We start from the raw sequence: 16,479 nt of genomic DNA on the forward strand, positions 1-16,479 counted from the left end.
CCCCAACGGTAGTGATCACTTGCCAATCAAAATTTCCATCACCAATGGGTTGAATTCTTCTGAATCAATAAACATGGCATACGACCTCACAAGACACATTGACTGGAAAAAATATGCGGACGCGATTGCTCTAGCCATCAATTCCAGAGATGGTTTGCCTCCATTGGAGGAGTATAACTTCATTTCTCGTTTGATCTATGACAGCGCGGTTCGCGCTCAAACGAAACCCATCCCAGGCTCCACTATTCGTCGAAGGCCTCCCAATCCATGGTGGGATAGCCAATGTTCCAAGCTTTATCAGGATAAATCGAACGCATTCAAAGCTTTTCGGAAACGTGGAACCATTGAAAATTTTCAATCGTATTTGGACCTTGAAAATCAATTTAAAAACTTGATCAAAGGGAAAAAACGTGCTTATTGGCGAAATTTCGTGGGAGGTTTGTCACGAGAAACGTCAATGAAAAAATTATGGAAAGTGGCTCGAAACATGAGAAATCGCTCTTCAACGAATGAAAGCGAAGAATATTCACATCGATGGATTTTTAATTTTGCACGAAAGGTTTGTCCCGATTCCGCTCCCGTGCAAAAAATTGTTCGAAATATACCACAAGATAGGTGCGATCTTGATTATGAGTTTTCGATGGTAGAATTCTCTCTTGCTCTCCTTTCTTGTAACAATTCGGCTCCAGGAACGGATAGAATTAAGTTCAACTTGCTGAAAAACCTCCCTGATGTGGCGAAACATCGCTTGTTGAATTTATTCAATCGATTCCTGGAGCATAATGTTGTTCCAGATGATTGGAGACAAGTACGTGTTATAGCTATTCAAAAACCCGGAAAACCCGCGTCCGACTTCAATTCGTACCGCCCAATAGCAATGCTGTCTTGTATACGGAAATTGTTGGAGAAAATGATCTTGTTTCGCCTTGATCGATGGGTTGAAACGAACGGCCTACTCTCAGATACACAATATGGGTTCCGCAGGGGCAAGGGGACGAATGATTGTCTTGCGTTGCTTTCTTCAGAAATTCAAATGGCTTACGCCGGAAAAAAACAAATGGCTTCAGTATTCTTGGACATAAAGGGGGCCTTTGATTCTGTTTCAATAGAGGTTTTGATAGACAAATTACACTCTCGGGGTCTGCCGCCTCTATTGAATAATATGTTATATAACTTGCTTTGTGAGAAGCATTTGAACTTTTCTCACGGAGATTCGGCAGTAAGTCGGGTCTCTTACATGGGCCTCCCCCAGGGCTCATGTTTAAGCCCCCTTTTGTACAACTTCTATGTAAGCGACATCGACAATTGCCTTACACAAAATTGCAGCCTAAGACAACTTGCAGATGATGGAGTGGTCTCTGTCGTAGGATCAACAGAATCCGACCTACAAGAACCCTTACAAGATACTTTGAACAATTTTTCAACCTGGGCCATTGGGCTAGGGATCGAATTCTCCACGGAGAAAACAGAGATGGTGGTTTTTTCTAGGAAGCATAGACCAGCAAAACCAAAGCTTCAACTTTTGGGTAAACCGATTACTCATGCTATGTCATTCAAGTATCTTGGGGTCTGGTTCGACTCCAAATGTACTTGGGGGGCCCATATTAGGTATCTGAGTAAAAAATGCCAACAAAGAATAAATTTTCTCCGTACAATTACCGGCACATGGTGGGGAGCCCATCCCGAAGATCTTATAATGTTGTATAGAACAACTATTCTCTCAGTGATGGAGTATGGCAGTTTCTGTTTTCAATCAGCTGCCAAAACACACTTAATTAAACTCGAGTGAATTCAGTATCTTTGTCTCCGTATTGCGTTGGGATGTATGCCCTCAACGCATACCATGAGTCTCGAGGTTTTGGCAGGCCTACTCCCACTAAAAGATCGCTTCAATTTATTATCTCTTCGGTTCTTCATCCGGTGTAAGGTCATGAACCCATTGGTGATCGGAAATTTTGAGCGGCTGATCGAGTTAAATTTTCACTCCGGATTCATGAGTTCATATCATGAATTCATCTCCATGCAGGTTGATCCTTCTTCGTATATTCCCAACCGTGTTTGTTTCCCTGACTACATCAATTCCTCTGTGCATTTTGATCTGTCCATGAAGCAAGATATCCATGGATATTCAGATTACCAACGATCTTCGATGAAAAATATAGGGGTATCAATTGTGATAATATGTACTTTACTGATGGGTCCACTATAAATGAGTCCACAGGATTTGGAGTGTTCAACAAATTTTTTAGCACCTCACACAGTCTTCAGTATCCTTGCTCAGTGTATATTGCTGAATTGGCAGCAATTCATTGGGCGCTGGACAGCGTCGCCTCACGACCTGTTGAACACTATTACATTGTAATGGATAGTCTTAGCTCTGTCGAAGCTATCCGTTCAGTGAGGCCGGAAAAGCACTCGCCGTACTTCCTTGAGAGAATACGAGAAATTTTGAGTCCTTTATCCAGACGCTGTTATGTCATTACCTTTGTGTGGGCCCCTTCTCATTGCTCAATTCCGGGTAATGAGAGGGCTGACTCATTAGCAAAGGTAGGTGCGATTGAAGGCGATATTTATCAGCGTCAAATCGCCTTCAATGAATTTTACTCTTTAGTCCGTAAAAATACCATCGCTAACTGGCAACGCAAATGGAACGAAGATGAATTGGGCCGGTGGCTTCACTCGATTATCCCTAAGGTTAGCCTCAAACCATGGTTCAAAAGTCTGGAAGTCTGAGTCGGGACTTTATTCGCACCTTCTCCCGACTCATGTCCAATCACTGTTCGTTAGACGCGCTACTCTTTCGTTTCAATCTGGCCGGCAGCAATATCTGCGTTTGTGGCCGAGGTTACCACGACATCGAACACGTTGTTTGGTCGTGTGAGGTGTATCTTGTTGCCAGATCGAATTTAGAGAACTCCCTTCGGGCTAGAGGAAGGCAGCCCAATGTGCCGGTGAGAGATGTGTTGGCTCGGTTAGACCTTGATTACATGTCCTAAATATATGTTTTCCTTAAATCTATCGATTTAAGGAAAACATATATTTGTGTGATTATCCTTATATCCTTATACCCTCCATTTCTTCCTTTGTGAGTAATTGGTCCGCTTGCTATAAACAGGAGAATGAAATGTAATTTCACAACAGATGTACGAATAGATTTAAGAATTGAGTGTGTGTGATTATCAACATTGTAATAATTTCCTTATACCCCATCCTATTCCTGAGAAAAATATGTCACCCTTTTAATCTCGAGTCCACCGCGAGTAATCGGTTTCCCACATTACTAACCATAGATTTAAGAAAATTGTTCATATATATAGTTTTAAAAATATATTTAAGATTTCGGCTCCTTTAAACTTATGTAACTGAGCCTGTAAAAATAAACGAATTTATAAAAAAAACAATAATTTTTAAACACAAATTAAGAATCCTCATGTGATTATAAACAAAAATCAATCCTAAGTGTAGCCATACTCGAGATATTTAATAAAATATTTCTAATTTATTATCTGTTATATAGTTTATGTTTGTTTAATATGTTTGTCGTGTAATACCGTCATGTTCATGAAATTTTATCAACTTGCTTATAATTTCGAACAACTTTCCCGAATACATCATTATGTTAAAAATATAAGTTCAGGAGTTACGTTGAATAACATTTGAAGACATGTGAGTTAACACAAAACATAACGATATTAAAAAACCTTTTTTCTTACCTCAATGCAAACTTTTAACATATTATTCGTGTTGCACAATCGAAACACGAACAGTTTTGGAAGTACAATTGAGATCCCAACAACACAAATACACCTAGTTGATTCAACCGGACGTTATGGGTATAAAAATAATGAGCTTGTTCACGTTATACCTATCAAGGTACCTTCAAGATACCTTTGTATACAGCTATTCCATGCCAAACCGATATAGAGGTTCTCAGATTTTCGAGAAAAGTAGTAGATTTGTTCTTTATCGCAAAATATGAGACCCTTTTTTTCATTTTTCCGTTAAGTTGCCATTTCCATTTTAGGGCGGTCCGAAAAATCAATTTTTTCGCCTATTTTCCAAAAATGATTTTTGGCCACGCCAATTATGCAACGAGCTATATATGATATGCCGATCATCTGTGTCGGTTCAGTGGTTCAAAAGTTATGAATTTTCGAAGAAAGTCATTTTTGGAAAAAAGGTTAGTGGTTCTATGAAACCATTCCTTAGATGCAAACTGAGAGCATCAATCTTCAATCTAGGAAACATAGGAAACAGCAATAGATAGCAAAAAGATTAGATACTTCACAATAAACATTCTCCTGGTTAAATTGGGCAAAAAGTTTATCAGTTGTGACTTAACATAATACAGTTTGAGTCATTCTTCATCATGATGATCTTTCCTTCAGTGCAAAGATTACTTCCAAGCAAACACCTTAGAAGAATTGACAATGTTGAATAAAATTGGTTGTGAAATACACAAAAAAAATATTAAAAAATAGTAACGTATATAGATAAACTAAAATTAACGAAGAACCGACGTAAATAATTACATGATGTTTTCGAGTCAAAGACAGTCAAATGTGAATTGAAATTCTTAAAAAAAATGAAATGAGATAAGACATAATCTGAAATTTATGTCATCATATTGTTGGAGGTGTCATGATCCAAAAATCACGATCCCCAGTTTCAGTGGCATGTTGCATGCCGTATTGTACTCACCGAGGCACCAGGAACAATATCTCCAAAACCAATGCTACTGAGTGATATGAAACAGAAATAGCTACCATCTAGAATATCCCAGTTTTCCCAGTCAGCGAACAGTCGAGCCCCAAAAAATATATACCTAAAAAAAAACAAAAAAAACAGAATAGATAAAACACGTCTATTTAGGAGCTCTGGAAAAATAAAACCTAAAAAATCCTCACCCGATCATTATCATTATACAAATAGTAATTGGAACGGTTACAGTGTGCGTCTCGGCAGTGATTTCCTCCTCGATTTCATCCTCCACATTGGAAGTGGTGATGGTGGCTGTGTCGAATCCGTTATCACCCAGCTCCGACTGATTGACGATGGATTTAACCCCATTGGGAACGAGTGATGGTAGAATGCAAAAACGGAAAAAGAGAGAAAAAAAGAGAAATAAGAGGGGAAATTCTGTGAAAAATAGCACCGAAAATATAAATTTATTGTCACACTTTGTTTCACTCTATTGCTGGGCGCACCACGGAGGAAAACATTCGCTCTTGGTAACCCATTTCTCACGCCATTGTTACCATTCACAACATAAATTAAAATGTGTGCATTTTCACTGGCACTGTGGAGCGATGGAGCAGTAAAATGCAACGCAGCGTAGAGTTTTCCGAAGCGAGAAGCGGGTGATATTGTCCAACAACAATGGAAACGGACGAAACACCGGATAGCAGGCGGAATAATGGGAGGAAGCAGAATACAATCCTTCTCAACACCTTCGTTAGATTCCTTGCCATTAATATTCAGTGCATGTTTGTGTACTATTTCATCCTCCACCTCAGAAACAGAATCAGGGCCAAAGGAATGGCATATCGTCGTTCGGTAACGTAACAGCTACAACAACAACAACAACAAAAAAACACAACGCTCCGCCGGAGACAAATTGGTAGAAGCACGGTTGATCAATTTCGAGATAATTTACTAAATCGTGGAGTAGTGGAACAGTGTGACAAATGCTGATCAACAAGTCGGGGTAACGCTTGAATGGTTTGAGCTTTAGGATATTGTAGGTGATTCAAACTTTTCCGAAATATTTCTGATCTATTCGAGCTAACCTGTCCAATCTCAAATTATATCCAGTATAGATAGATATACAGAGCTTGAAGAAAACAAATTATTAATCAATCCAACACGTTTCTGGATGAGATTACAAGATCTTATGCATAATTATAACCATCTACAGCCTTCATCTAACACGAAGCAAGGAGATTAAGGAGTAGTTGAACTATTTGCACATAATATCATCGCTTATGTTAAACAGAGAAGGTAGATGTGGAGCGTGCATGCTCGGAAGAAAAAAGTAAAGGTCGTTTACTCATCGTCTCCACTGTCTTCTAAAATGTGGGGAAGCGTTATACCTAAGATGGCATGGTGACAGGGGACCAATGCGAGGCGAAAGTAGACTTTTACCCTACAATGACCATCGGAAATAGTTATTTTGTTCATACTTTGTCTACTGATGAAAGGCTTTATTTTTATCAGTAGACTGCTCCATATTTCAAGTAGATAATGGTGCGATGATTGTAGTTACTAAAAAACCCGTGCCAATTGTTCTACTGACAACTTTAACGGAGTGAAATAATTTACGTGACGTGACAACGTTTTGTCTCACTAAACACAGTTTTTTTCTCGTTTTCATGTATAAATCACACGATTTCCAAATAGTAAACGAAATCAAAAAAAAAATTGAGGAAATATTTTACAGTTGAATTCGCCCAATACTTTTGTGACGTGACAACACCTGTCTTTTTGCGGTTTCCGGCTTTTGAACATCAATGTTGTTTTTTTCCGTTTCAAAACATACAAATAAACTTTGTTCTATGATTTGCCAGGAAAAAAAAGGAAGATTCCTGTAAATTCAGTTGTTCAAAAAACTCGCAAGAACTTTGCAAAAAGCGGCATGCATTTTGTGATGTGACAACGCGCTCTGTGCGAAAAAACAGTCTCCACAAAGAGATCTTGTCATGTCACACAATCAATAAGTTATATTTATTGAATGAGAATTTCACCGTAATGTAGCAAGCTATATACTATTTTTTATGTTTTTTATTATTTTAATTACTTCTCACTTTCATCTGAGATTTCCCCTTATCCTTCAAAAAGCCTGAACCTATAGTGACTATTTTCTGGCTCTCTTAATTTTAGCGTTTCAGCGCCATTTTGCTTCAAAAACAGAGAAGAAATATTTTTAATCTGTATGCAAAATGAGTTCAACGTTCTGAAACACTTTGTGAAACATTACGAAATAATGCATTTTTTATTACTCACTAGCTGACCCGGCAAACTTCGTCCCGCCTGAATTTTATTTTTCGTTAACACATCCACGTTTTCTTACTAAGCGCACGTTCATGGGTCCAATCGCAGAACTGTTCATTGATTGATCGTCTAATCTACCATTCATAATTATTTTTTACTATAAAATGTCAGTACTTGTATCAAAACTCGACATTTTAATATCAGATTATTTTCAGACACAATTCTCGTGCGAGATTTTTCATACACTTGCAAATAACATGTTTCTCCGTTACATGGAATAAATGTTTGATACAGAAAATATGATAGAATAAAGACAGCCCTAAATCTGACAATTCCTCTCTCGAGTTTTGCTCTTATCAACATATTCAGCGATACTTTTTTATTGGTGTAGATAGAAGAAGATATAGGAGTGCGTTTCATCACATTAAAATCCATTTCCAGTTTCGAACAAAGATTAATTTCGAAATTAAATAATTTAATATTTTTGGTTGAAATATGTGTAATATTTTTATGGGATCCCATCTCCATTCCAGAGGAAGGAGGGGTGTCATAACATCATAGAAACATTCCCCCCACCCCTCAGAAAGGTGGGAGGAGTGTTGAACCACTTTAGAAATTTTTCTTGCCCCTAAAACCTCCACATGCAAAATTTGGTTCAGTTTGCTTGATTAGTTCTTGAATTATGCAGAAATATATGTTTCATTTATATGGCAGAGAGAGGGGAGGAGAGTCTATTCACCATGGAAACGTTTCGTGTCCCCTAAAACATCCGCATGACAAATTTGGTTCCATTTGCTTCATCAGTTTTCGGATTATGCAGAAATTTGTCTTTCATTTGTGTGGCAGCTCCCCCTTGGAGGGAGGAGTGGAGAGTCTAACCATCATAGAAACATTTATTGCACCCTAAAACCTCCACATGCCAAATTTGGTTTCATTTGCTTGATTAATTCCCGAGTAATGCAGAAATTTGTATTTTATTTGTATGGCAGACCCCCCCCCCTTAGAAAGGGGGGTGGAGTGTCTAACTGCCATAGTAACATTTATTGCACCCTAAAACCTCAATGTGCCTAATTTGGTTTCATTTGCTTGATTAATTCTCGAGTAATGCAGAAATTTGTGTTTCACTACCTGTTACCTATACTATATGGGACCTCCTCCAGTTTTTACATCGTTTAAAATGACATCGGAATATGATATTCGACTTCCGCTGGTAAGACACCTGCAGCCAAAACCCAAATCATATAGGTTTTCCATACTTTTTTTTGTCATTCCATACTATACCAGCGAATCGGAAGTCCAAACAAGATTAAATTGTTGACAAAATATAGAAGGAAGTTCATTTGTATTTTTTGAAACGGAACTGAAAATACAACATTAAAAAGTCGGAAACAACAAAAAATCAGGTACCGTGACTTTCAAAAAGTATTTGACAAGCCAATCTATATATTTAAAAATGGAGTGATGTCTGTCTTTCTTTCTGTCTTTCTGTTTTTCTGTCTGTCTGATTCTTCTGGACTCGGAAACTACTGAACCGATCGACATGAAAATTAGTAAGTAGGGGTTTTTGGGGTCGGGGAAGGTTCTTATGATAGTTCGACACTCCTCCCCCCTCTCTAAGGGGGGCTGCCATACAAATGAATCACAAATTTCTGCATTAATCGAGAATTAACCAAGCATATGAAACCAAATTCGGCATGTGGGGGTTTTAGGGTGCAATAAATGATTCTATGGTGGTTAGAGACTCCTCCCCTTCCCTTAGGGAAACTGTCATACAAATGAAACAAAAATTTCTGCAATACTCGAGAATTAATCAAGCATATGAAACCAAATTCGGCATGTGGAGGTTTTGGGATGCAATAAATGATTCAATGGTGATTAGAGACTCCTCCCTCCTCTCCTAGAGAGGGCTGCCATACAAATGAAACACAAATTTCTACATTACTCGGGAACTAATCAAGAAATTGGAACTAAATTTGGCATGTTGATGTTTTAGGGTGCAATATATGATTCTATGGTGGTTAGAGAGTGCTGCTATACAAATGAAACATTTCCGCATAATTCAAAAACTATTCAAGCAAACGGAACCAAATTTTGAAAGGAGAGGGGATCCCATGAAAATAATACACATATTTCAACCAAATATATTCCAACCAAACATGACAATTGAAAATTTTCGGAAAACTCTGAAGGAAAATGGGAAAATTCGAAAAATTTAATTCGCATTTGTTCTACAACTACATATTGACAAGCGTTGTTAGTCCATTTGATGTTTGCGGTAACGAAATTGATCTTCGTTCGAAAGTAAAAATGGATTTTAATGTGATAAAACGCACTCCTATATCGTCTTCTATCTATCTAAATAAAAATGGATCGCCGAATGTGTTAATAAGAGCAAAACTCGAAAAAAGAAATTTTCCGGGTTAGGGCTGTCTTCATTCTATTATATTTTCTGTATCAAACATTTATTCCATCTAAAGGATGAACATATTATTTGTAAGTGGATGAAAAATTTTGCACGAGAATTGTGTCTGAAAATAATCTGATATTATAATGTCGAGTTTTGGTAGAAGTACTGACATTTCATAGTAAAAATAATTTATTTTAAGGCGTAGATTAGAATATCAATCAATGAACAGTTCTGCAATGGGACCCATGAACGTGCGCTCAGTAAGAAGACGTGGATGTGATAACGAAAAATAAATTTTGGGCGGGACGAAGTTTGCCGGGTCTGCTAGTCTAACTATAAAATATTCTCCAACTGATGATTCTTGTAGGAACGTTTTCTAATTTTACTATAACATCATTTAATTGTGTGTAATTTATACATTAAAACTTGAAAAAAGTGATTGTAGTGAGTCAAAATGAAGTCACGTCACGCTAGGGTGAATCGTATACTTTGCCCGACGTGACAACAATTTCTTGAGACAGTTGATACTGCTCTATTTGTGGACCGATCTTAACCAAATTTTATGGGTTGTTGACCCCCATTGTTTGCTCTGAGAAACCCAAGTATGAAAATGTTTGAACTTAGGTTCATCTGATAAACTAAAAAAATGCTCTATTTTGGAATTTTCGCAAATTCACCGTGATGTGTGGGTCTTTCAGCAGAATAACGCATCATCAAAAAAAAAAAAAAGAAATGAAAATATCAGCTTATTTATCTAATCTTAACCCAATTGAGAATTTATGGGGAATGATCGTTCGAAGAGTAGATGCAGCCAACAAGGAGTATGAGAGTGTTAGATAGTTTTCTCGTCTTGGAACGAGATACAAATTTCAACAAGTCGCAGCTTCAGGTACTTATCACTCCTACGCCGCGCACCAAATGGTTCAGTGTTAGCGTTTCCTTTGCATAATGTTTCAGGCCAGTGTATGTCAATGGTCGAGATTTAATCAAATCTACCGCATCTACCAACTTATTCGGGAGTACTACGTCCGTCATTTGACGACCATCATGTAACGTACTCAACACCATCTTGATAAAGCTTGCATCGTATGCAAGCTTTTGGAATACGCTTGAGTTCCGCTCGGAGGTTCAGAATCCAAAATTATGGCGTATTTCATTTACATCCGTTTTCTGATGATGATGATGCTCCAACAGTTTAACTGCAACCGGATGTCATTTAGGGAGAATAATTGGAAAACGTAACTCGAGCTGTCGTTGTTTCTGGTTCATCATTTCTGCAGAGTTTTTGTCTCATCCCTGTATGCTTCCGCTTGTGCGAATCGCCATAAACATGGTCCGGCTTTCTAGAATTCATCTCGTTGCAAAGGGACCAACGCAGCTGCAAATTTAATCTGTTTTTCTTGACAAAGTTGGTCATCGGAACCGCTTCGATGGCTTCGATTGTTGTTAATGCTTACAGTAACCATTTGAATCCAGGTTGTGTCCCCGACTCACCCACCGCCATTCATCGAGCTTTGTGAGACTAAGGGATTCCTCTGTTCGGAAAGCAACGGTTTCACTATATCGTCACTGACCCGAGTGGATCCTAAAAGGTACTGTCCTCGAATATATAAGCCGCTGTTTCTCTTCTATAGATTGGTTCTCGATTATGGAATTCAACAGTCTGAAACCTAGCACTGCGGCTTGCAATTCCAGGCCCAGAATTGATGCCTGCTTCGAGGGTGCAACCTTAGAACTTTTCATCAATACACGGAAATATACAACAGCATCTTATGCATTCTCACTAGCATCGAATAGAACGTGAAGTTGCAACGTAATGAAGTTCACAGATCACCCGTGAAGTGATAACGAGGCATTGGCACTCGCTCGATGGCTGGAAGCCGAACGACCCAACGATTCCATTATTCGATACACTCGTCCTTGATGTATACAACCGTTCACTGCGCGACCTTGCATTCCCGGCTGCATGGAAACGAGCTTCTATTGTTCCGATCCATAAATCCGGGAACTGCACTTACGTCAGCAATTATCGATACTGAGCTGTCTGAGCAAGGTCATCGAAAACTAGTGCACAAAGTATTATTCAACGTGTCATCTCCAATCACCTCCTATAGCTAGCATGGCTTCATGAAACATCAGAGTACCACAACTAACTAGTTGTGTTACGTCTCCGTTCTGTCTCGTGAAATTGAACTCAGACGGCAAGTGGATTTGGTTTATATTGATTTTTCGAAGGCATCCGACACATATCATTGTCATCAACAGAATGAATCACTTGGGCTTTCCCGATTAGTTTACGAAGTAGCTTTGGTCATACTTGTCGGTTCGTTCCACGTACTCTTAATCTGCAAAATCTAGACCATTCAATATCACGTCTGGCGTATCTCAGGATAGCGTCCTTGGTTCCCTGACCTTCAACCTCTTTGCCTGTCTTCACTGTTCACTTCATCTAGCTTTCTTTTACCGACGATCTGAAATTTTATCGGAGCATCACACCGCCCCTGGTTCATGTCGCATCGCAAGAAGATATAAACACTTTGTTGACATGGTTCGGCGATAACGACATGCATGTCAACTGTAAGAAGTACAAGATTATTTCCTTCAGTCGCTGTTACAACCTTGCTTATCTTAAATATTTCATGGAAACGGATTCGCTTGACCGGGTCAAATCCATCTGTGATCTGGGAGTGATCATTGACACCAAACTCAGGTTCAAATTAACACGTAGGAATTACGACAGCCAAAACTTTCTCTACTATTGGATTTATACGTCAACACTTCTCCGATTTCCTCGATATAATCTTCTTTGGTGCGCAGTATTCTGGAATATGCTGCTATTATCTGGTGCCCATATTACAAATCGAATGATCTCATCAACTTTTCTTCATACTCCGACCGTTGGCAATTGATCGACTAGGAGATCATATCCAGCAGGCGCATATTTGCCTTGCTACGAGGTAATATTGACTGCTCAGAACTTCTGGAACAAATCCTCGACGCTTCCGCAGTTCCTCTCTGCATACACTTCCCCGTCACAGCACCATCCATGGCTACAACAATCCGTTCTACTAGTGTCTTCGTGCATTCAATAAAGTTACTGACGAGTTTAATCTGGATCTGTACAAAGCAAATTTAATTTTAAAATTAAGTCAAATGTCAAGTGTCAAATAACGACAAACATACTTGAAGAAGATCTGATTTATTGAAATTAAATATACATTGTTAAAAAGAAAACACCTAGGAGCTCAAAACTCCGAAGAAATCTTTGATTACTTTGATCGCTGAGGCTGATTTGCCGTGCTGAGGTTTTTGGATACAAATGGAATCGAAAGAGTAGGGGCTAGAGGGCTTGAACCATGACTTAGAATTGAAACTCTCAGAATTGGCAATGTACAGCATCACTTTCTATTCAAACTTATGTTTAAACTTATATCTTATGTTCGAAGACATAGTAGAACTATCCATGGAATAGCATCGATTGTTTCCGGGAATGTGCGTTTTCGAAAATGCCGAAAATCACATTCGTACTTCCAAAACATTTTCCAGATTTTTTTTGTCAGCCAGCGGCATTGCGATTTCTGGGTCGAAAACTGTTTCTCATTGTATTCCGGGGCTCTTATCTCTTTTCGGCAATTTATTCTGGCTCTTTTCAATGTTTTGCAGATGTATTGGTGAGAACAGTTGAACTTATGACTCAGTGAATTCTTGTTGTTGAAGCCCCGAGAAAGCGAACGAAGTCCTTTGCGTCCATAACTTTGGCTGGTTTCCACTACCTTGCTTACGAGTAGCTGTTGAAGGTCTACGGATATGATAAACAGTCGTAGCTACAACATTTTCGCTTTTGAAATGTTTTTTTTGACGTAGGACTACGTCTAACCGGAAGATATAGGGGGTGAAATGAAAATCTAGGCACTGAACAAGTAGGAAAAAATGCAAGATTTGGAACGCTTATAACTCGAGCATTTTTCAATAGATCGCAAAGATTTTTGCATCAATTGATAGGAAATATATCTACGCATCTATCATAACGAATAACATTTCACTTTTCTTGAGATAAATAATTGAATAATTGTGAAATATCAAGCGTTGTCAAAATGCACTATGTGCCCATTTTTGATTGGTCCATTTTGTGCTCCTCAAATCGTACCGACCAAAACGGGCAACCAGAGCAGCAGCGAAATAGAATGAAGCACGATTGGGAAGGAAAAAGAAAAAAATGAACGAAACATTGGTCGCAGTCTCACACATGCGTAACTCTCGAGCCAGCCAGTCAGCTTAAAAATCCCCGCTCCGCTGCCGTAACGATCATTCTCATTCAAACCGTACACCACATCGGTTCGCATCACAACACATCAACAAACCAACCCAAGCAGCCATGTCTGGACATGGTAAAGGAGGAAAAGTGAAGGGAAAGGCAAAATCCCGCTCGAACCGTGTTGATCTGGAGTTCCCCGCAAGGGTAGATAGGCCGAGCGCGTTAGTACCAGTGCACCAGTCCACCTAGCCGGCGTTATATAGTTTCGGCCGCCGAAGTGATCGAGTTAGCTGGCAAAGCTGCTCGCGACGATAAGAAAACCCGCATTCGGAACAGAACACATTCGGTTCGGTGGACATCAAGACAACAGGCAGTTGCAGCGAGTGGCGAGTAGCAAACGCAATCGCAAAACGGCAGCTGGTAGCAGAAGAAAAAAGTTTGTTCTTTATACAAACTGCTTTGGTGGCAAATCCAGAACAAGGCGGCATCGAGGGCGTTCGAAATGGTTTTTTTTCAAAACCACGAGTACAAAGTTTTCTAAATTGGAACCATTCCATAAAACACGGCGCTTATCAGGGCCATTAAACCTTTCAAAAAAGAGTTTACGAAATACAGTTCAATGCATTCTAAAGTAATATCCAAAATAATAATAAAACACAAATTGATTTTTTCATAATTTGTTTGCCAAGATCTGATGAGTATGTGAATTTGGCAGTTGTTCTGAGCTTATTGATAGTTGGGGACTTTCCTGATTATTCAATTTTCACCAATTCTTAAATTGTTTCCAGATTGAAAGTACAGTAATTTACAATTAGTTCGACATTTAGCTAATTGGACGGACATGTAATGCGACATATTTAGTTGAACATTTTTGTAAACATAGAGTTCGGGGTCCAAATTATGACCACATTGAAAGTCGACACTGTATCACTGTCATCGCAAATGTTCAATTACAGGTTAAAATTACCTCCAATCCGACACTGAATGGTGGTAATGCGACGTACCATTGAATGTAATTTACTGTACAATATGCCACAAGCTGGATGGGAAGAAATTTTCCAACTGTGAAAGCTGTGGCGAGTGGCAAATGCAATTGCTAAACAGAAAGGTTTAGCCGAACAAGATGGGGATATCGAGTGATAACAAAACAATAAACTCTTTAGATTGAAGATAATTTTGTGATCCTGAAAAGGACCTTTTTTAGCCTGCATGTGAATCCAACGAGCGAACAAATCGTAATGAATGTATTTTTTTGCCATCGCTGCCTTTTAACGCTCATTCGTTCGTCTCGTTGGACTCGCCCCTTTGGCTGAGTCTGCCGATTGGTCTCTATCCTGTGAGTGTGTACCGCTAGAGTACAAAACGCGCGGACCCCAAAAAATATCTCATTTTCTTTCAAACCGTAAATCAGTGTGGTTGTATGGCATCGTTTCACATCACATCGCATCAACGGATTGATGCCGGAGCACCAGTATACCTAATAGCGGTTATAGAATTTCGGCCGCCGGAGTGCTCGAGTTGGCTTGCGAAGCTGCTCACGACAATAAGAAAACCAGCCTACAGAACAGAGCACATTCGGTTCGGTGGCAACAACTAGTTTCAGCGAGTGGCAAACGCAATCGCAAAACGGCAGCAGGTAGAAGAAGGAAAAAGTTTGTTTATACAGACTGCTTTGGTGGCAAAACCAGCCACCGTAAAACACGGCGCTTTTCAGGGCCATTAAACCTTTCAAAGAAGAGTTATTAAAAGTTTTTCACAATACCAATGCATTCTAAAGTGACATAATATGACATATAATATAAACTGATTTATTTTGGTTATGCTTGTTCTTGAACTTATTGGTGGTTGGGGTCTTTTAAATTGATCATTCAGTTTTCACAAACCCATGCATGGTTTCCGAATTAAAAGTGGCTTCACATTGTATGCAGGATGGCATTAACGAATTTTCTCGGTAGCAAGAACTGCTTTCTTTGGTTGATAACTGATGTTGAAAATTGACTGACGTTACATCTGCATTGTATAGAAAAATAACTAAGGAGCAACATGATGAGCTATGTATTTCCTGCTGCTCTGTTCTTATTTTAAAGGACTTTAATCCGAAGGTCATCCGTCCCTGTATTTACTGTTGGTTTTTCAGAACGCTTATAGCTCGTTTATTTCTCGACAGATCGTAGAGTTCGTCTCCAAAACCTCAGTTCTGTTTTCATTTTTATTTACTTTGTTTGCGGAGACTACAAATATTACAATTCATTCGTCTCCGAAACCACAGTTTAATGTACAGTAATGTGCTCAATAGTGAAATATATGATAGTGAATGAGCTGATGACCACCTATGCATTCCCTATCACAGCCATCCTTTTGATTGTACGATATGTTCATACGCTCGGCATTGAACATTTAATAAGTACAAAGCCTTCAGAAAAAAATCAAGAATCAATTTTGTAAAAAAAACGCAAAAACACAACACCAAAGGTTCTTTTCAGAACCCCCAACATGTTCATAAAAAGTAAACAGTAAAGAAATCCATTTTTTCAGGTAGATAGGTAGGTATTCACGTAGGAGAAGAAAATAAAACAATATATTTAAAATATATATTTAGCAAAAGCTGTCCCCTTTGTATAGTCCTACGTCACTCCGGTTATGTCCCCGACATTACCCACCCGTCTTTTTTTTTTTATAAATTCGTTTATTTTTACAGGCTCAGTTACATAAGTTTAAAGGAGCCGAAATCTTAAATATATTTTTCAAACTATATATATGAACAATTTTCTTAAATCTATGGTTAGTAATGTGGGAAACCGATTACTCGTTGTGGACTCGAGATTAA

The 16,479-nt window shown here is 38.7% G+C and overlaps 1 protein-coding gene across 13 annotated transcripts in view; it reads right to left on the bottom strand.

Moving 5' to 3' along the window:
* The window catches only part of LOC129769663 (potassium channel subfamily K member 18), a 95,101-nt gene that overhangs the window by 17,704 nt on the left and 60,918 nt on the right, over positions 1 to 16,479 (bottom strand). For 12 of the 13 annotated variants that reach the window (XM_055772057.1, XM_055772064.1, XM_055772067.1 and 9 more), the window contains 2 exons: positions 4,908 to 5,044; positions 4,702 to 4,825 (listed from right to left, as the gene is read on the bottom strand). In XM_055772057.1, coding sequence (XP_055628032.1) covers positions 4,702 to 4,825; positions 4,908 to 5,044 — 261 coding nt within the window. Of the gene's footprint in view, positions 1 to 2,824; positions 3,106 to 4,701; positions 4,826 to 4,907; positions 5,045 to 16,479 lie in introns of those variants that run through there. The other variant, XM_055772069.1, reaches the window with a different exon arrangement.

Source organism: Toxorhynchites rutilus, chromosome 2 (assembly GCF_029784135.1).
Source record: "Toxorhynchites rutilus septentrionalis strain SRP chromosome 2, ASM2978413v1, whole genome shotgun sequence".
NCBI lineage: Eukaryota > Metazoa > Arthropoda > Insecta > Diptera > Culicidae > Toxorhynchites > Toxorhynchites rutilus.